Raw genomic sequence first — 22500 nt, 5'->3', positions numbered from 1 at the left:
GAGTTGTACGTATTTATCACATAGATTTTTAATTTTTAGCGGCATCCCCGATTGAGTTGTAAACATTGTCTGGCAATATTGTGATCTGGCAGTGCTTGCAAAGGGATGTAAAATTTTTAAATGTTTGTATCTATTGCAAATTTCAAGGAAAGTCTGCCAAGTCCATTCCTGGCTACAACGTTCGGACAATGTTTATTTTCTCCTTAAGACTGTTTGCAAAGGAAAATATGTGTTTTTTCAATAATGTCTTTTTCCCAGGTGTTGAAATCATCCTTCTCGGAAATACTCCATACCTCTGAACCATATAGGAGGATCGGTATGAAAAGTGAATCGAAAACTTTATTTGTTACAGGAAGTGGTATTTTCTTCGTGAAATCTAGAAAGCGACGAGTAGCGAAAACGGATAGTCTAACTTTGCCTTTTAAGTTAAATCTGCAATTATCTCTAAACTTTTCTTTGGAAGAGAAGTTTACTTCATGCTGGTTAGTCTGAAAATGAAATTTATCCAGGACGGATTTTCTGTATTTCTTCTGGAGGATGATAACTCTCGTTTTCTTAGGATTCACCGACAGACAGGATGGATAGCGCATTTCCAAGGCCTTTGGCTGAGTGAGAAATCAACACTAAGTCATCAGCATAAAGTAGACAATTAAGGTGAAATCCATTAGGTAAAATTATGGGATCTGTGTCTTCTCGGTCAAGTAGAGAAGGAATTTCATTCAAGTATGAGTTAAGTAGCATAGGAGAGAGTATGCAACCTTGTCTTACTTCTTTGCAATAATCAAAATACTCTGTTCTTTTATCGGAAACTTTTATACAACATTTTGTCTTAGAGCAAAGATTTTTTATTAAATCATAGTACTTTCCTCCAATGTTGTATTGGAGAAATTACGAAAAACTCAACAGAGTAGCAAAATCTCATTAGTTCGTAACGGAGAAAAGTTCCCATTTCCATTTGTCAAAAGGCGCATTTGAAGGCCAATGTTCACCCAAAGGACATCGCGCGCTTGTGTTGTTGTTTTGAAATAGTTCTAGCGTTTTGATTGGGTACTCGCAGGTGATTTTCGGATTTTCCGTCTGTGCGAAATTTCAACGCGGCGCACAATGTCTTTTGGGTTAACATGGGCCTTTAATTACAGAAACAGAACAAAAGTGTCGATATTCATTACAGCAATAATTTTCAATTTATCTCATGCTACAACAGGTTAATTTGTCGAGCTAAATTTCTAAAGGTATGCCCATTTAACAATCAATTCATCAGCGCACATTGGATATACCACTGTGTTGAAAAAGCTGAGATGATACAGGAAGAAATGGAAACGATAATTTCGTTCGCCTTATTTCAAGATCAAATCTCAATCTGGCGTGTTGTTTCAATCTCGGTCATCAGCTCATATACTGTATGACCTTATATGGAAGCTGATTGCGTCGGTCATTATGTAAACCTGTCGTTCTGTAATAATGACATCACTGATTGCACAATATCGGATGACAAATGTTTATCAGCTTCTAAATTAAACGGTAGCATCGTTTGTTTGCTATTTTAGAATGTATTTTGAAATCAAAATTTTCCTGGAGCAGCATCCGGAACTTCCTAATCGCGTGTAAGTATTGTTTCGCGCGGGCCATGGTCACTGATTGGTTTAACAAGAGCTGGCTACTATAAAACTTCCATAACTTAGGTAACAGACCATTTTACAGTTGTGTGCTTAGTTACCTGGCCTATGAATGAAAGTGAGGCTTAGAGTTGACCTTGTTTTGACAGAAACGCCACTGCTTTTCTTAAGTAAATTCCAACTAATTAGCATGAGAAGAGCATCATCAACATAAGAAAAGCAAGGAGGTCCGTGTCGTAATAAGGTCAACTCCAGCCTCACTTGCAATTAAAAGGCCAGGTAATAGTGACGGTCTAGAGTTCTCAAGTCTCACGCATTGAGCGTGAGTCTCACGCATTTCGATGCAATCTCACGCTCTCACGCCGACAAGAGCATTTCTCACCTCACGCATTGGCACTTCTCTCACAGGTAACTCCCTTTTAAGCTTTCAAAAGTGCTCGTGAATTCCGATTTCGTTCCTTCACTGTCACTGAACTTCGGCCAACTTTCAATTTGTTCGTGTGCGACCAATTTTCTTGTTTCTTCAGGGCTTTCACCCTTAATATATGAAGTATACGCGGATATGTTAACTTAGGCTGATCATTATAACATGGGCTCTCTTAGGGACGGACCATAAGAAACGTTATGGAGGAAGGGGGGGTGGGGTTGAATGAATATTTATTTTGTCAAGATGTTGTGCACGAATATTTTTTTCCCTTGATGTAACAGAGCGATTTTTAATCGAGTGTCGTAAAACTAAAACCAAAGTAATTACTTTGGCCAATCAAAAAGGACTGAGACAATCCAGTAAACAATCAAAACTCGAAGTAATTACACGTAGCCGACACAAAGAGCGGGAAAATGTGCACGCGCGAGCCACGATTGGTTTAGGTTTCACTTCTGGTTGGTTGAAAAAGTGACGCGAGAACTTTGAACCAATCACTGAGTGAAGTAATGCAAAGCCAAAGCAATTCGCTAATTACTTGCGACATTCAATTGAAAACCGTTCTAAACAAAAAAAGTATTAAATCATTCAGTTGTTCATTTAGCCAAGGGCATAATTTAAATATAGGCTACCTGGGAACGTATCCGAAAGTAGATTAATTTATATTCTAAGATACAGCTCACAATGGCCTTTCATACACAAGGTATCCACCTAAACCTGTATTGTGCGAACATTGGTACTGAGCAAGTTCATCTTGCTTTGCTGAAATTTTACATGTAAACAGCATTGCGAACAACAAGTCACGGCAGGAATGTTTCAGGCTCAAATTTATTAAAAGTTATTAATAATTACATCTGAAATTGACAGCTATTAAAATTTATGATAAGCTTACTAGCCTCAGATATATTTTTTCGTATCAGGTATGATTATTAAGAAGACCAAAATTCAGCAGGAAGTTTATTCAAAGAGCTGTTTTGCACACAGGATGCTTTCCTGCATGCCTTCTTGAGATTTGTGCAAAATATGTGGAAGGCCAATGCAATAATTTTAGTTACTTTTCCTTGCATGGATTTTTTTATTGGTACTTCGCCCACCCTCCCCTCCCCCCCCCCCCCAATTACTTTTCTAATGGCCGTCCCTTAGCAATCAGCATGAAGAAAACTAAATGGCAGCACTTGACGGTGCATTTCCACCGATTTGAGAGGTGCAAATTTAAACAATTTTCCGGGGGAGCATGCCCCCTGACCCCTTACAAATTTTGGCGCCTCCGGCACAAAAACACAGAACACTTGCACTTTTCTCCAGCAAGCATCTCACTCTTTGGAAACTTCAAGACTCGAGAGCTCTGCGGGTAACTAAACACATAACTGTAAAAAGGTCCATTGATTACATACACGCATACTTTAACAAGAATTAGCCCTTGGTGCTATCATTTCTATAAAAAGAAATAACATTGAATTGACCAGATTTGTCTGGCACAGCCAATATGTATTGCACCCTTGTTAAAGAGTGCTACGCTATTTATTATTACAGACTTCATTGTCTCCTTGTTGTCGTGACAGTCGCTTTTGCGTTTGCGTGGCATTGCGCACCTCTGCGTCTCATTTCCGTGACGAGGTTGTTTGTTTAATTTGGCTCCAATATTTTCCTTACAGGTGTGAATATAATGGGGAGCGTCTATCCTCATCCATAATAGCATGAAAAACACAGCAATAAATATCACAGCTGCCAACCCATGACCAATATTCATTGACGCAATAGAAAGATATGAGACGGAAATAACATCACTAGTAACAGGTAAATCCTATGCGTGTCTCGGGTTTTTATTGTATTTGTCTTATTAGCAAAACATTTAATCGCTTCAGTTTTCCTTGCTAAGGTAAATTACCACGAACTGATAGCGAGTTTTCAAGGATAAAAGATATGTCCATGTTCAAACCATTTTAGAAAGTGGCATGAACAGATGTAGAAAATTTGTTCCCCTTCGCTTCGTTTCGTAAATTTTCCTTTGTAGTATTTTCCCTTATAGTCATTGAACCATCTACTGACAACACAATGCCCTCACGCGAAACAATTCTGCGTTTCGTTCGTTACATTACAAGTAGAAACAGAAATTTGAAGCAAATAGTATTTTTTGTTTTATTGCATCAATTTCAGGCGTCCACCAGAAGAACGACGCCAAGCCCCAAATAACCCAAGGAGTAATGACGTCATGATGATATATTCGAAGTAAAATTGGGCTTTTATTGACAAGCTTTCGAGGATTCTCTAATCCAGGATGATATCTGACGCATGTATTGGAACTTTGCATGGAATATCCTCTTGCTGAAACAAACCAGGAGGAGAATTTTTGACGATATTTGTAGAGCCACAGCGGAGAAAATTCTCAGAGAAAAAGATTAGTAAAAGAGGTACACCACAGCATTATTTGTTGTGATAGCCGGATAAAATGTAGAATTCTTTCGTCGTAACCTTGGTAACACGAGTTGGTAACACGGTGTTGACGACCAAAATAATTATAAGCGTTGCATACATTTCCGGTAACTGCACTTCCGGTTGAAGAACAACACTCCTCCTATTTCAGGTTAAATTTTCAAAGAAAGGTGTGGAGTCAACATGTGGTTCATCCAGAGTAAATGCTCAATCGAAGAACGGAGCTTACGGTCATTTACACATCTGTAAAAGATTCTTTGCATATTTTGAAATCGATATGGTCTCTTAGCGATGTGGGACAAATTCAACAAAACTGATGTAGAGGTGCAGCAAGTCATAATTCCGTCGGAGGTGCACATTTTCCATCGGCTTGAACAATACAATCATCGAGCAGGTTTGGAGACTTTTAATTATTTGAATCGACCAGTTTACATGCTATTCATATGCTATTCAAATTAGAATATCATTCCGTGCTGTTTCAAAACAACTGAATAAATTTTGCATTGCCAATACAGCGTCGCGGCAGTATAAATAGATTTAACCGACTTCAGCAGTTCTCAGACGAATTTTTACGTGTAATATAAAATATTTCCGGTGATCTGTCACTGGGACGCTTTCTGGAAAGAATTGACAAGTTGAACGGTGCATGTGAAAATCACTTCACGAGAAAGGAAAACATCGTGCTCTCATCGCTAACAGAAACAATATTTGTTATTCCCGCCTGTTGGAATTATTAAACAGTCTCGGCTCGAAATTGAACGTGGCTATTTATTCATACAGGCCAAAGAAATGAACATCGCTTTGCTCACTTTGAGAGATCAAGGTGGATTACGAGGTTTTAGATAGCAGACAAAAATTTCTCAGATTTCTCAGAAGGCAGCATTATGGCGATTTGGGCATAATTCAAGAGGGTAAACCGGAAACATAGGCAGATCTGGCGATGACTGCAGCAACAGGAGATCTAGCGGATCTAGTAATAAGTGTGACACCAAGAAACAGAGCGAACTTTCGACGACTCAAAACTAACAGCATACAAAGTGTAAAGCGATGGGAAAAGGAAAACGAACTTCTTTATGCTATGATGGAGGATGAGAGCGAGTGGTTGGCCAAGTTATTTCCCGATGTGGTTATTTCTCCGGAATTTTTCTTCTACTCTTTGGAGGATGGTTCCCTCCTTTGCCGACTTGCGAACTACATCCAAGAAAAGGCAGACTTGTATTCACAGAAATACAGGGTTGTTGTGCCTGGAAAAAAATTTCGATATCACACTATGGGCAAGTCTACCAGCAAAGAAATCAAACTGTTCCGTTCCAGGGAAAATGTACAGCAGTTTCTCGTATGGTGTCGAAGTCACGGCTTACCTGAAGCAATTCTGTTTGAATCAAATGATGTTGTTCAAGTTGATGATTACAGGGAGGGTTGTCGGGGTGTTATTATATGCCTCATGGAAATTGTCAGAAGGACAGCGAGGTTTGATCTTGATGAACTACCTCAGTTGATCCAACTGGAGAAGGAGATCGAAGAGGACGAAGCTAATGACGACTCTGAACTTTCAAACGCTCAAGGAGAGGTTTTGGATGTCGAGGAAATAAGCACGACTGAAATGGACAACCTTGAGGTCCATGTGTTAGATCAGGCAGATGTTCAAAGTCCCAGTTCTTTAGACTCCGATTCTGGAGTTGACTCGGTGTTTGATCAAGACGAAGGGGAGAATACTGCCTCTCGTCTAACCGAGTTTTCGCAGGACGAGAAAACCATAACATCCACTGTAACAAGTCGAAAACAAGTTCCCGCTAAGCCAAAAGACCAGAGAAGTTCACGGAAGAAGGACAAAGAACCCTGCTCGCTTCTGGAAAGCAAGGGACCAAAATCAGAATTGGATAAACAAGTAAGTAGCTTTCGCCCATGTTGTTACAAAATGTAAAAGTTTTACTTTGAGGAAATGAAGAATTTCAAAATCCATTCACTTATCACTTTACAAGAGTGTTCTATTGTTTTTTGATAATTTGATTAGCAATGGGACTGAAATTTTATTTTGTAAAGGATTTTAGAGGTAAAATTTTGTGTACAAGAACGCAGAGATTTTTCAATATTAAAACAAAATTGTCTACATTGACAGGGAATTATGCTAATATCACTTAACTTTATTGCTGATTCGAGTATTGATAACGGCGGGAATCACGTTTCGTATGACTTGCGAAAAGGCAAGAATAGATTGAGGAATGCGACAAAAAAGTTTTAGTTTTATAATAACTGTCATAACCCTAAAATGACTGTTAGTTGAGGTAATTTGACTTTAATATTCTACGATCTTATGTATAAACCTAACATCTGCCGCAACTAAACAGCTGGAAGAATTTTTACTAAACGAATAAGATAACATCGTAATCAAGGTTAAAAGGTTTTGATGTCATTTTGTCAGTAAAACCCTTCAATTACTCTTCGAAAACTATTTAATGCATCTTGATGATGATTTCTTCAAGACACAAAATCACGTCATTGTTTTTTTTTCGTAGAAACAAAATTCTCACGGGAGTCGAGTGTTGTTAATGAAATGTTTGTCTTTTATGGAGAGTATTTTTTGATTTACATGACAACAATGAGTTATAATCCTGGGTAAACCTTCACTTGACAACATAGTACTGAAAGGATCAATATTTTTCTTTCTCCAAGCGCAAAGCCGTGTCGAAAATAAGGTGGTTCGAAAAGGGTTTTGAGGTAACTGTGGGTTTCCAATGTGAAAGGATTACGTTTTGATATTTTTATTATCAAGCAATTTTTTTAGGGTGTCCACGCAAGCTCAAATGTTGCCATGGTAACTGTTAACACCGATAAAGACCCTCTGAAACTTAGTTCATGGTTTACAAAAATCCAGTGACCTAATATTGGAGACTAAATTATTTGTGATCTGTCACTGGAATGCTCTCTGGAAAGAATTGACGAGTTACCTATGATAAGCAATGTCACAAAAATATATTCAGTAGAACTTAACTTATTTATGGAAACACTGTTGAAAGATGAAAATACATCCATACATTATCTTTCCTTAAATTTTACGTAAGAATGCAAAGAAACAAATCTTGCATGCATACAAAAAAGTCAGGTTAGTTTTCAAATTTATTTCCATCTACCCATTTTGATTCATTAGCTAATGTGAGCAGCTTAAGTATGGTGTGCCTTCTGCTAAAAATCCTTTTGAGCCTCCTTAATATCATGAAAATCATGGTAATTAATAATAAGCAATCAATCACTTACACTCAGATGAAAAAAGATGTGATACTTTAACCCATTGATTATTAAAATCATCTGGCATTAGAAAGAGTAAAAGAGTAAAATCTACTGTTGTTAGACAGAGTAAAGTCTATTAAGTATCACTCTTAGGAGTCAATGGGTTAAAAGTGCTAAAAATGGCAGTGTTATGTGGTTTACATTCTAGTTTTGTTGTTAATTTCCTTTTGTGGACTTCCTGCCTTGATATTAAGTAAACTTCATTGACAGATTTGCGATTAACACAATACAGAAAGGCAGAGGTTTTCAGTTTTCTGTGGATGAAATTCCCCTAACTGTACATTCAAGAGGGGAAGAAATTCAAAGTTCATGGATATCAGTTGAAGAATTTGCTTATTTTAAATATTCCCTGGGCTTTGACTTGTTCTTCTTATGAAGAGCACTACATTTGCTGTCCTTAGTTTCTAATTAGCTCTGACGCAGTAAATACGTTCTTATGGTTTTTTTTAATGAAACAGGTTTGCAAAATTGCCCAAGACTACAACATAAAAATTGTTCATCGACTTAAAGAAGGAAAGTACATCATTCTTGGCCGAACCATGTTTGTAAGGGTAAGAGAAAACCAGTGCAATTGTGCATATATGCAGGTGTATGTGTTATTAATTATGTTATTATTATTATTATTATTATTATCATTATCATTATCATTATCATTATCATTATTATTATTATTAAAGAAAAAAATGACTTAAAGAATTGATGAAAATTGACAGACAAATAATGCATATTGCCATAAACTTGCCAAAACTTTATGGTTTAGGGTTAGCCCAATCCTTGATTTTGTCAGTACAGTTGCCTTCTGAAGGCCCATTTATTGGACTCTTCCAGGTTCCAGGTCACTACTTTGATTGAATATGTCATGTTTTTCTGAAGTTTTCCAAATTTGATTTCTGGTAATATGCATCAGTTGCTCGCCCACCAAATTTAATAAACTTTTTACCTTGCATAAGGATAACATGTTGCGCAATTACCAGTAGACTTTTGAAGAGGGCTAAGATTGTTGAGTTTGATCTAAGTTACATTAACTGTTACATTTAATATTTAATAATAAAAATAATAATGATAATAAATTATTATTATTATTATTATTATTATTATTATTATTATTATTATCATTATCTTAAGATCTTTGTAAGTGTGTTCATATCCTGCATAGTTTCTTAGTGATTGCGTGTATTTAAGTGAACAATTTTAGGGAATTGATCGCAGGGTAATGTATGATATTATTCACATTGTTGTTAGTGAGGCATAAAACTTGCTAGCATTTAGCTGCTTCTTAGTAGCAGAATGCAACAAGTTTTTTGTGAAGATACAGCTTCCTAGCCATGAACTACATCACTTTATACCAGAGGAACCAAACACTATCCCATATGATACTAGATCCTAGGCTTCAAAAAAGTTGTTTAGGGTCCCTCTTTGTCACACATACTGGGCAGAGAATGACTTTGTTAGGCTCATCCTCGGTGTAAAAACCTGTGAAACTCACAGATGATGTAACACAAAGGAAAACAAAAGAGCAAAAAAAACATCAAGTAATAACCTAACCCTACCACGAGCTAACAAAACAAAGAAAAAGTTTCACAGGTTTTTCCACTGAGGTAAACCCCTTTGTTAATAGATCAAAGGTTAGTTTTGAGGTATGATAGTTTTAATGATTTTTGAGTTTGTAATGTAGTTTTTTAGGTGCTGCACATTGAACACAATAATGAACAATATTATTTTTATTGTTTGATGGAACAAATGCAATTATTACAGTTTTGACAGAATTCTATGTTCCAGACTCTCAAATGGTGACAGAAGGCTGTTTCCGCTGTCTTTTAATTCATTCTAAGAGCCTTCAATAGCTCAAGAACTTTTTTGTTATCCCTGATTCACACAAACTTTGTACTTGAGCTGGTTTTTCCAGTTATAGGAGATTATTACAGCAGTCATTCCGTATAGCTTGCAAATTTTTGTTCTTGTTTTTTTGTTTTCATTATCATGCAGATGTTGAATGATCACATGTTAGTCCGGATTGGAGGAGGTTGGGATACACTGGAACATTATCTGATGACCCATGCTCCTTCAAAAGAAGGTATAAAAATAAAAAATATATTTTTTTGTCTTTATGGAATCTGTATTGAATGGTGAGATTCTGTAATTCTGTATAAATAAATAATTTTGTTTCTCTGAGTATTTTTGCAAAATTTCAAACGGCTCCTCCTAATTTCGACTGTTCAGAAGGCAGAAGACAAGTTAGAGGGCATTGGTGGTGGTGATGGTGGATGATTATTGTATGTGGTTGATGTTCTGTAATACCATTGGGTTTTTTTTTTGGGGGGGGGGGGTGTTTTTATTTATTTATTTATTTATCTATTTATTTATTTATTTATGTATTTATTTATTTATTTATTTATTTTACCAAACAAATTAAAACCCTACGTACATTAAAACACCTGCGAAGAGATAACATACGTATAACATACAAAGTTTCCAAGCACTCTTCTTACGTTACAACAATTTAAATAATGTAATTGGCTACAATTGTAGGTTTCCAACAGTACCTCTGTATATCATTGGGTTAGGGTCACTCTGATTGCCCTTATTCTGTTTATTTCAACAACAATATCAGTAAGTATGCACTTGATAAAAGTGGTTCTTCCAGTAGTCCATTACGTTATTCCCCTGGCAAACGTTAAGCGGAGGAGACAGGGAAACCATTTGTCATACTCCCCAGGCCCCACAAAAGAAGATAAACTAAGGGGCTTTAAACCTGGGATGAAGATTTGTTATCCCAAAAAAAGAAACGAGCTTTTAACCTGGAATGCAGTTTTCTTCACCAAATGTTAAAAAAAGTTGCTTTTTTGCCAGAACATTTATTGTCTCTGTTTTCACCCTTAAAACTGTTTGGTAATCCCTCGATACCATAAATTTATGTCTCATTTGCAACGGTATGCTAAATTTTTCATGGTAAATGAGTTGTATCATTTCGTGCGCTTGGATAAATATCCACACTCTTCTCAGTCGTCATCTGTTTCCTAAGTTTTAGAAGGGCTTCATTATTATATTGCTTAACAAAAACAAAATTCAGTTTTGGCCGACTATTATACAAATCATTTTTAAAAATAGATCTGGAGAGCATAAAACCGGTTTTTGACAGGAGCGAGTAGACGGCCTACCTTAAATAACGGCCAGCTTCTTCACAAGATAACCAAGAAGCGACTATTTGATCGAGTGAACTATTCGTCAAAGGAGTGATCGGTAAACGTGTGACGATAAACCTTCTTTCATTTTTATCCAAGATGAAAATTGGGATTAAGAAATTGCAGATTTGCATACAGCTGATATTTGTAATTGGTGGCAATTTAGCCCCTTTTGTTTTTTCGACCTTCTGGTTGGCTGATAGCTTGAACACACCCTCATGGATGTCAATTTTCCGTGACTCGCCCAAGCGAAAAGCGTGCGATTGTTCGATCAACCTTATCAATTTTTGTGTCAGCGAATATTACCTCTGTTCTTACTGTACGTCCCATTTGAAATCTATTGGGCATTCTGGTCGGTTCGGATCATTGAACGAACTTCGATTTTGAAGGTAAACCTACACTGGTCGATTTATTAACTGTTTTTTTCTTTTCCTTTACACTCTAATGACGCTTAGTTTTTCAGATGTTTTGTGGACTTGATTTGAACTGTGTTATAAAAATATCGCATTTCAAATAATTCATCAAGCTAGCTGGTTTCAATCTCTGTAGGATTGTTGCCCTTGGGTCAATGAAATTTCATACTGTTAAAGGCACTTTCTGTTGTTGCGGTGAGATCGATCGAAATCGCATCGAAAAACGTAACAAACTTAAGGTTAGAATATTATTTTGACAAGTCCAGTCTGGACTCCCGTGGTGATATCGCTTGGATCATACGCGTGTTTTTTTGGAAGTTAATGAGTTGCACTTTTATTAACTTACGGTTTAGGGTTAGAAAGGTGAAATACTCTCTCTCTTGTAAGTGTATTGGTAAACATTTTTACGAATACGCTACAATCGAATTGAGAAATTTGTATGGAATCATGCTGACCGTGACGGGAAGTGAAACGTCGCGTCTGGAGTACATATAGCTGTCAGCGCGAGTGATGAATGAAGACAGACGTAACAAGTTTTTCCTGATCCAGCCGTGATCAGAACTTTTGTTTTTACTGTTCATTCTACTCAACAGATCTACTGAATTCATAGTTAACACAAAAACTGCGTTGATGGAAAAGTAGCCATGGATCGTACGTGGACACTGTGACGTTGTGTTAAAATTATTGATATCTACATTGAGTGATAATGCTCAATACACGATAAAAGGAAAGAAATCTCATGGTTAGCAAAATGTCATTTGAAATGTTACAGCTTATTTTGAAAAAGACAATTCTCATTAAACTTCATCCAATCATGTTTGTTTAGCTAATCAAATTAGCTCATCGAAAACTTTCTTTTGTTACAAGACGTTCAAATTGTGTGCTTTGGATGATCGGGTATTTTCTTTCTAAAACTTCAAGTACTCCTGCAATTCCCGAGTTACCAACAATCCTGTTTTAAATACAAATGCTATCCGCATGTGTGAACATCAAAGTATTAATAATCTTCGTATAAAATGCTTTTACAGTTCGTAAATCTCAATTTCTAAATTTTTACAGTTCAATCTGAGCAGGGTTGCTTGAAGCATGGAATGCCATGGAAACCTATAGGTTTTGATACCTCTTAACCAACGGTTATCCCTAACCGATCCCCTGAGTGTTAGCTCATTTTAACAAATGGTGTTATCCTCATGATCACATACCTTTTGTAGGAAAAAAGAATCCATATGGGGTTTCTGGAAATATTTTGTCTAACTTATTTTTGGATATTACAAGATTAACTGATGAATTTATTATATTACATGTGTTCAGTCTGCAGTTTGTTCACACTTGTCAACTGACCACACCCCAGCTAATCCCCAGTCAAATTTTTTTACCTGAATGGATGATTGTAAATCAAGTAGAAAAGATAAAAGTGATCCTTGTTTTTTAGGGAGATAGTACTTATAATAAAAAGAACTGATGTTATCTGTGAGTCACTAGGTATATTGGCCTCTTTCATGCGGAACGTTATGTTCTTAACTGTGTAAAAGGCATAAGAAATTTCATTGGGTATAAAGTGAAAGTCAATATTTTGTCTTCATTGTGATGCAACAAAGAGCATTAATTCTTAAATCTATATTGTTAATAGACACATTTGCTGCTAGGAATAAATATGTTGTAATTATGATGAAGTCAGGAATGAGAGGTTTTCTTGTTTCAGGTGCTTAATATTATTTTTTGTCGAAGAGAAAGGAATGGTCCATTGTCTTTGTTTGCGGAATTGTTTTGAATTTATTTTCTTTTTGCTTCGAGGAGAAGTTTTGAATAGTGACCTTGAGTTCCCAGGAGCACTATCTAACCCAGTCACTTAGGTACTTTGCACTTCAAGAGATAATATGGGAGGACTTTGGTGAAACTGTAATTTTGCTAGGAGACTGTATGGTTTATCAAGATCATGACCTTATAGCTGGTATAGTGAGCTGTTTTAAATAAATATAGCTGGGTGACTTTAACCATTATTTGAAGTGGGTTGGTCAAATATACAAGAAGGTTACTCTAGGATAACTTGTTAATTTATTGTGAATATCTTCAATCATGAGTAGGGTCAAGTTTTTTCTGAAGTTTTTGGTTCAAATTGAAAATGCTTAAATTTATTTCGTTAACGGTTTTACTATTTGTGATGCATTGTGGGCGACTTTTTTGGCAATTTGATGTTTGATTGAGCAAGAATTTAAGTTATTGGTGTTAATTAGGTAAACACTGACACAGTAGGTTGCTTATGGAAAAAATGGATATATTTTGGAAGCTCTCCTGGATATCGACTTCGTATACTAGAAGCTATCAAAGGCATGTGTTTTCATAAAACGCCGAAGTTATTTGTGCAGAACTTTTCTCAAAGCTTTAATTACGCTATATCTTTCATAAACTGTCGTTAACTCTAATTGCAAAACCGAGTTCTATTCCACAAAGATGTTTATACCTCCTAATTTACCATATATTCCCCGTTTTGGTTTTGCATCCTCTGGCTAATAATGGTTGGCATACTTGTTTGGTGTTCATGGTGCCGCTATAGAAAGCAGTCAAATCAGTCGGTATCAAACTGAGTGGAAAGAAATTGAAAGGGAGCCAAAATAAGATGCTTCTATTTAAACCTTTCACATGTATGAGTTGAAGCTTTTTCGTCTAGTGCTCTGCTTGATACTGTGTTTACTGAAAGATTTTTGTCTTCGGGTTTCCCTATAGTCTACTGGTAGCGTGCGGTTTTAGGTCTATTATCTCAACGAAAGCGTTTCGGGTAATTACACGTTCCAATTACAAAAATAACCGTGGAATTGTGCCCTCCCTGTAGTAAATGGTCATTAACAATTCCGTTTATTTTGGCAGCTCTTGAAGCAGCAAGTACGCCCAGTTGTCAGGCAGCTACAAGTCCTCGGAACTCCATATCGACGGGAAGTGGTGTCAGAAGTAGCCTGATCGAAAGGACAAAAAAGAAAGAGCAACTAGGAGTTACAACCAGAGGTAAGTAACTCACAAAGTTACGTGGTGAGAGGAAAATAATCGTGTATCTTGTTCCAAAATCGTGGAATCCTTAGTCTTTTTTTTTTTTTTGCGCGCATTAAGCAGGTGCGGAAGCTAAACTGAGAGGCGTCAGGTTTGTTCTCTCCGAGTCATCCGCTTCATTTTACAGCCACTTTGCTTAAAAACATCAAGTGGAACAATATAAACGGTATGGTTTTCGTCAGTTCCTGAAAGGAAGTATAACTTTTCGCATTCGTTATCCCTATAGATATTTTTCAACAATACTTTATCGACATGTTTATTCGATACCTGCCTAGGAAGGGTTTTCCTTCTTTTCAACGGCTGAATTCGCTGTTAGTTTTCCACTTGTGTGCGCTACCATGTTTTGACAAAATATGTGCATATTTGATGTGAAAAGACCCTTTTTATTCCAAGATATTAATATTTAATTTTTTCTGTCTCTAGATTCAGTGGTTTATTCTTCGCAAGGAAACTTAAACCAGCAATTAGGAGTTCAGTGCACTCCAAAGATTCGGGAGAAGGGAAAGAGAAGTTCCCTGATACACAACGACGAAAAGGACATTACAGACGCCATTCGAAAAATCTCCTCGTCAGTTTCGCAGAATCTTCTAGATAGACCTGCAAGTTTTACGAGCAAGACATTCCACCAACTAAGAAGTCGTTTTGACAAGGGAATATTTGGCTCGGAGAGACGAACGTCCTCACCGGATCTCACATTTAAAGGCAAGAAACTTCCAAGACGTTTGAGCGATACTCCTAGAATGGCTGATGTTGCTGCAACTTTTGCGTTTGACGGAGATCGAACCTCTCCTTTTAATGACAATGACGCTTCTGCGAAACAGTCCGAGAGTATGGAAGAGTCATCGGAAGGAAGAGTCTCACAACCAAGTGAAGACTCACTTGGGGTCCAAAAAGTGCAGAGAGACATTTCACCACCCGAGCACATCGACAATACAGGTACTTCTCTTCCCGCAGTGGATTTACTCTCCTTGGAATCTTGTAGTCGATTCAACGTAAATGGGGGTGCATCAGATGATCATGTCGACGGATGCGGACAGACTCATGAGAAGTTGTCGTTTAGGCCTTTGGCAGCAGCCCATCAGCAAGATAAGCAGATATTGATTGGTATTTCATCTTTGGATAAACCCCAAGAGCAGCCGAAAACTATGGATGGTGCCAATGACGGTGTTCTATCTTACGAAGAAGAGCCTGAACAGGCAATTTTGGAAGCAATGGTGGAATCTTCACTTCCAGTTGATGTTGAGGACATGGAACCTGGAAGCACATTTCAGGCTTCACCACGACCCATTGATCTGGGAGATTTACTGCTAGACTCAGAGACTAAGGCAGAAGAGGGCACTACAAAAATGCAAACAGAAACCGCTCAAGTTGAAGAAGGTACAAGAGATGAACATATTGCAGCAGAGGATCTTGTGTCAAGCACTCCAGGCATTCACCCTTTTGAAAATCCTCCTCCACAGTCTGTTGTCGAAATTGAATCAGAACTTGCACCATGTAAAGATGAATCAACAGGAGGTGGTCTCTATGAGCCTACGGCGAAGGACGACGTACCTCCAGTCGATTTGGATGTCAGGTCCGAGACGGAAGTCAAATTTGAATCAGCGTCCCAAGAAGTGCAAGACGAACTGATTGAAATGGAGCAATTGCATTGTGAGGAACGTGCTGTCAACGAGGACGTGCCAAGAGAAGTTCAAAACGTGCCCCCAGTTGAAACGTACCCCATGGAGGAGACTGCCTTGGGAACCGGAACGGAACCTCTAAAGCAAGAAGGTAAACCTGGAGAAAACGATCAAGCAAACAAGGAGGCTCCAGCGGACGTCCAAGACGTTATTGTCAATGCAACAGAGGAGACTGTCTTTGAAACTGAATCAGAATTTCCAAAGCAAGCTGAGGAACCTGGTGAAGCCAAAGAGACTACAGAAATCGAAAACGTTTCTAGTTTTCTAGTTGAAACCCACTCCACCTCAGATACTGAATTGCAAACTGAATCAGATACTCTAGGGCAAGAAAGAGAACTTGACTACAGCGAGCAAGTCAACGAAAATGCGTCAACCAACGCTCCTTCGGTTGTGGTAAATCCAACTGGAGAGGCTTACTTTGAAACTAAATCAGAATCTCTAAATGGGATTGAAGAAAGTAGTCAAGGCAAACAGATAACAGACGTCGAAAACCCTATCCCTGTTGAAACTGACTTTACGGCAGAAACTGAAACGGAACATCTAAAGCATGAACAAGATTCTGATGACAAAGAAGTGGTCGATGAGGAGCCAACAACAGACGTTCAGGATTTTCCAATGTTATCAGTTAACCCTACGCAAGGGCCTGTCGTGGCGACTGAACCAGAAAAGTTATACAAAGAACCTAGCGGGGCCGAACTGGCAGAAGACGCGGAAAACGTACCTCCAGTTAAAGAATTACCCATCCCAGACACTGTGGTAAGCGGATCTCTAGAACCTCTTAAACTAGAAGAAGAATCAAGTGAAGCTAAAGGCGATAAACTTGACGATCCTGCTATGAACAAAGACGAGGTAGCAAGTTTCCAAGATGTTCCTCCAGTTGCGGTAGAATCGAAGCCGACAGGAGCGGAACAAGAAACAGTTATAGGTGAAGAATTAGTATCGAGTGAAGAATCGGCCCGGGAATCGTTGAAAATTGAAGGAGAAGAAAGGACCTGCAAAGAACCTGGCACAGAAATGGCAACGAAGTCGTCACGACTGGAACGAGAATATGTAAATCGTCGGGAAGAAACGGTCAACGAAGAGTCAGAATTACCAGAAATAGAAGGAAACCTTGTTGCCGCCGAACACCATGATCCACAAAAGGAAATTGAAGAAACAGTCAAACCCGAAACAAAAGCGCATGAAGTCGAGGGAATCCTGGTTGCTCCTGAACAACTTGATCCACAAAAGAAAATTGAAGAAACAGTCAAACCCGAAACAAAAGCGCATGAGGTCGAGGGAATCCTGGTTGCTCCTGAACTACTTGATCCACAAAAGAAAATTGAAGAAACAATCAAACCTGAAACAAAAGCGCATGAAGTCGAGGGAATCCTGGTTGCTTCTGAACAACTTGATCCACAAAACAAAACTGAAGTAAATGGAATTGAAGATACGGTCAAACACAAAACAGAATGGCTTGAATTTGATGGAAATCTAGCTGGTGTTGAAGGTCCATGTGCGAATGAAGAATTAGTTGTAGAAGAGCCGGAATCTGCAAAGGCCGCAGAACCATCTTCCAGTGTAGAATCCAACCTCACAAGCAGGGACAGCCACCCTAAAGTTGGGAAATCAAGCATGCTGGAAGATGGAGCGGAACAAGGAAGTGGTGAAGAAGTCACCGAGAAAGTTCAGGCAAAGGTAGATGAACCAGTAGATATTCAAAAGACAGAAAAACCAACTGGGAGGGCTACGAAATCAAAGACTGCAACGGCGAACACAAGACCGAAGTCTCCTCCTAAGCTAGCCTCAGGAACAAAGCAAACGTCACCCAAAAAAGGCATTGACGCTACAAAACCAACTCCAAAACTTCCTTCGACGAAGAATAACGCAAAAGGAGCTGCGCCTAAGCCTGCTACGTCTAAAGCACCAGCCTCGAAAGCACCAGTTAATGCTGCTGTAGCAAATAAAAAGCCTGCAGTCAAACCTACAGCAACGAAGACAAACGAGATAAAGAAAGCAGAAAAACCTAAAGCTGCCGAACCAACTCGATCTTCTTTGAAAATCAGTGAGACTAAACCTATCGGCGCAATTCGAGTTGCTAGCTCAACAGCCAAGAAGACTTCACCTCCTACTACACAACCAACTGCTGGTAAAGCACCTGGTAAAGATGTGAGGGACGCAGGCCCGGCTAAGACTGCGCCAAAGACAACCACTAGGCCTCCATCTGCCAAATCAGCACCCCCAAAACCCACTTTGTCAACAGCGAAATCAATTCCCGCCAAAGCTACCCGTTCGCAGTCAGCCAACGCCGTTGACATCAAAGAAAATTTCGCTACTGAGAAGAAACGCAATGTGCGGCCTCAAAGTACGAAACCAAAGCCACCAGTCACAACAACGAATTTCAAAAAAACAACTACCACAACCACTTCTACAACCAAAGGTGGTGCTGGAGCTCTTAAATCCCAAACATCCACTACAAAAAAGTTGATGCAGGAAAAAAGTGGTCAAACAAAAGTTACCACGACTACAACAACTGCTACGAAAACAGCTGTTAAAACGTCTGCACCGAAACCTACTTCGGCTTCTGCTAAAACGTCATCGACTGCCGGAGGAGCAAAATCGAAAATTAATTCTCAACCGAGAGCGGGAACTACCGGTAGTAAACCAGCAGCGAAATCTGCAGCGAAGACAACGGCGCAAAAACATCCTGAAGAAAAAACAGCTAAATCTACAACTGACGAGGCGACGACGGGGGATGTCAAAACAACGACTGAAGTTGTCGAGAAAGACGTTGAGCAGCCAGTTGAGGTGAAGAGCACCGAAAATACATCTGATCAGTTTTCGCCAACGTTTTCTATCACCAAACAAACATTCGAGACACCGAACGTCTTTTCGGAAAAAGTCGTTGAGCAGTCAAATCTCTTTCCGCATGTCGTAACTTGCGAAACAACAACGGTCATAAAAGATGGCGAAGAGGAATCAACCACCACGACGGAGAAAACTACGTTCGAAGAGTCCTTGGAATAATCGTGAATCAAAATTGATTTTGTGCAGAGAAACAGCATGAACTGTTTCAGCTGTTTCTACAACATGTTGTATGAATGAGGACATTACATTTGGGAGATGGAGAGCATTATTTGAGAAATCTGTTCTCTTAAATTAAACAACCTATGCAACAGCTAAATTTTAATTGTAAGGTTGATTCCTGTTCTATCCCCTATTGATACAACATTGAGATAGATTACTTTTTAACAGTTTTCTCAAGAAAATAAGGGGATAAATGTTAGGATATATCATCTTTCACTGATAAATGGTGTAGTTGGAACATGGGGACTGAATATTTCGAGCTTATAGGGCCATGGAATACGAAAATGGACTGGATAATGTAATGCCGCGAGGGAGCCGGAATAATCGGTCGTAGGGGTGCATCTCCCAACTGTGAAGATAACTTTGCATGAACTAAGAAGTCAATTCAAGTCAACCCTTCCTCCCTAAAATAACATTTATTGAATAACTAGTTATTTATCAGACAAGAATTGAACCATCTTAATAGTTTAATATTTTTTCCTTCTGATCAAGGTTGAAAAAAGGTTGTGAAAAAATGTCGGCTGTTTTTGAATCAACTCAAATGCCTTTATCCTTGGTTTTTACGTAAACTTCATGACAGACGTTAAGGAAGAAGGGCAGATAGGACTCTGGTAGGCGACATTCACTTGTACACAAGCAGACAAAATGAAAATTTGTGGTGAATGGTAGTACCACAAAGAACGTGCTTGTGATTTCGGTTTGTTTGTGGCATTTTCACATTTTGTTTTGCGAAGCTTGTTAATTAAGCAATAAATGCAATAGTCTAGCTAGTCCCATGCGAAGGGTGCGTAGTTGTCATACTAAGTTGAATTTTCTACTACTTCAACAGATGTTTCGAAAAAGTAACAGTCGAATTAATACAATTTATAGAATTTCATTGGCTTTTAAGACAAAATTTGAGGTAAGGAGTAGAAAATAATGTATTTTGCGTTTTTTGTAAATAACATAAACTACAGAAAGAAAGAAAATATAAATTTAAAGCTTTTTTTCAAAGGTTGTTGCGTCCCAAATCCCTTGACTTCAGAGGGCGATACGTAAGGGGTCGTTGAATTAAACCCAAAAAATAACCAGTAGGGAGGTAACAGTGGGACCCCTCCACACCCACACGCTTCTTCCCTATACGTTAACTTTTATGATAAATACTGCCTGATATCAACTTTACATCGATTGTCAGCTAATGAAGATGAATGCCTTGTGAATTATGTCAAATGCAGTGCACTTAATCGTAACTGTTATTCTAATTGTGTGATCTGCAAAGGGAATAACTCATCACCGTAGATGTGCGTGTGTCTTAAAATACGAGACTAGCTGCAAGTGCTACATAAATAAATAATAATAAAAAAGTAACGGGATCAGCGTTTTTTTAAACATGGCACCTGACAGCCGTTTTGAAAGCTTCCACTGACTGCTCTTCAATGACTCTGTTTAGTAAAGAGTTCCACTCTTTGATTACACTGTGTTGGTATTTGTTTGTTTTGGCTCTTGGAACTGTCACGAAAATTCTAAATGATTTGAAATGGCCAACACTCGAGAAAAGAAGGAAAGTGGCACGACTTATAATGATATTTAAAGTAGTTTCAGCCATACAACTTCCACCCTATATATTAAATAAAAGGCAACAGGGTACTAGGTAATTCCATCCTAAGAAATCCGTTCAAGTAGTGCACAAATTTCTAGTTTCTAAAGAAACTGCGGTGCTGCGTCGGTGGGGGAGTGAAACATGAAACAGTGGTTTTATCAAACGAGTTGATAAAGGTCGAATTACCACCGTGAACGATTTGGAAAGCTGACGTTTCGAGCGTTAGCCCTTCGTCGCTCTGACGATCTGGTAATTCGACTTTAATCAATTCGTTTGATAAAACCAAATTTTTAAGTTCCAGGAGTGGTGTTGTATTCATTTTTAACAAAACGAGCCGCTCGTCTCTGCACACTCTTAATGTCTCAATGTCTGCTTTTTTAATGTGAGGGTCCCATGAGCAACATCCATATTCGAGCTGTGGTCTACTAGATCACTGGATAGCTCAACTCCGAGGTATTTACGATGATCAACTACAGATTTCGAGCATGAGACTCTTAGATGGTGCACTTCTTTGAATTAAATGACATTTTCCGCGTGTCCGCCCAGCAGGGTATGACTGTGTTTAGGTCTTGCTGTAATGACTCTGCGTCATCACAATCTTTGATTACACCAAACAAAAGCGCGTCGCGATAAGGCCAATTTGCGTTTTTGTGTTTTCGCCAATATCGTTTACAGCTGTTTCGAGAAAGGTTGTCCTAAAGAAGCATAAAAGCGTACGCGACAACGCCGAAAGGCATTATGGTAAACTGTCCGTTTGATTCAATGAAAACATGACGGCAATGCTCTCGAAAATGTCACCTAGAAATACATGCTATGTTTTTTTTACTGACATTGAGATATGAGAGAGTTTCAAAATTCAGTCAAATGATGCAGGCCATGAATTAGTGACAAAGGGTTACTATCGATCTCAGACGTCCGTGGACAAGGGCCAACTGGAAAACATGGACTGGACTCTGGACTGGACTCTGGACTGGACTCTGGAGTGGACCCTGGACTGGACCCTGGACTGGACTTTATTAAACGAAGTTAATATTTAACCGTTTCTATTTAATTATTAACCAGCGAGAATGAGAACGAGAATGGATGTTTTTTCCAAAGGGAACATAAACGAAGCTAAACGAAAAATCGAACAATGCTGCCCAGTAACTTTCAATCAATGCCTGATCTCAAACATATTCTTATGAACAAATGGCATCTTTTACAAAACCAGCCCTTACTACGAAATATATTTAAAAATCCTCCCCTTATTTCATATAGAAAAGGGAGGTCTTTGAAAGATGTACTCGTCAGAGCAAGACTCTAGGGTCCCGGAGTTTCCTAACCTGTCAAATAGGAGTCTTGTTTGGCCTCTCTACACCATATAACATTATTATTCAAACAAAGATGACAACACAGGGGTTACCTAGATAGCCTTTTGAACATTTTCCTATCTAAAGTCAATTTCAGCCAAAGAATGTCGGCTCTACAAAATAAACAAAAAACGCGCAAAAGAATTTTGCCGTTTGTTACAGAATACCGCCCATCAATGCCTGATCTCAAACATATTCTTATGAACAAATGGCATCTTATACAAAACCAGCCCTTACTACGGAATATATTCAAAAATCCTCCCCTTATTTCATATAGAAAAGGGAGGTCTTTGAAAGATGTACTCGTCAGAGCAAAACTCTGAGGTCTCTGAATTTCCTATCCTGACCAATAGGAGTTGTGTTTGACCTGTCTACACCATGTAACATCATTAATAATTAAATAGAAACGGTTAATCGTTATATTATTGG

At 38.4% G+C, this 22500-nt stretch overlaps 1 protein-coding gene across 2 annotated transcripts; it reads left to right on the top strand.

Moving 5' to 3' along the window:
- The first annotated feature begins 3696 nt into the window (after positions 1-3696).
- On the top strand, positions 3697-20136 carry LOC138030077 (microtubule-associated protein futsch-like). Of its 2 annotated transcripts, XM_068877944.1 has the most exons (7): positions 3697-3837; positions 4198-4867; positions 5254-6361; positions 8220-8312; positions 9748-9835; positions 14222-14356; positions 14822-20136. In XM_068877944.1, the coding sequence occupies exons 3-7, from the start codon at positions 5414-5416 to the stop codon at positions 19081-19083; spliced, it is 5526 nt and encodes a 1841-aa protein (XP_068734045.1). In that variant the 5' UTR covers positions 3697-3837; positions 4198-4867; positions 5254-5413; the 3' UTR covers positions 19084-20136. The 2 variants fall into 2 exon arrangements, with proteins under 2 accessions (XP_068734045.1, XP_068734038.1); XM_068877937.1 differs by having other exon boundaries at positions 4198-6361.
- Positions 20137-22500: the final 2364 nt, after the last annotated feature.

The sequence above is a fragment of the Montipora capricornis genome, chromosome 2 (assembly GCF_036669925.1).
Source record: "Montipora capricornis isolate CH-2021 chromosome 2, ASM3666992v2, whole genome shotgun sequence".
Lineage (NCBI taxonomy): Eukaryota > Metazoa > Cnidaria > Anthozoa > Scleractinia > Acroporidae > Montipora > Montipora capricornis.
Note: the sequence above shows the minus strand (reverse complement) of the source record. Positions and strands in the feature narration are given on the sequence as shown.

Bases quoted from the DNA above. Each gene is read 5' to 3' on its own strand.
- LOC138030077 (XM_068877944.1), top strand. From the start codon at position 5,414: ATGACTGCAGCAACAGGAGATCTAGCGGATCTAGTAATAAGTGTGACA. The intron at 6,362-8,219 runs GTAAGTAGCTTT...TTAATGAAACAG, and splicing joins AATCAGAATTGGATAAACAA to GTTTGCAAAATTGCCCAAGA. The intron at 14,357-14,821 runs GTAAGTAACTCA...TTCTGTCTCTAG, and splicing joins ACTAGGAGTTACAACCAGAG to ATTCAGTGGTTTATTCTTCG.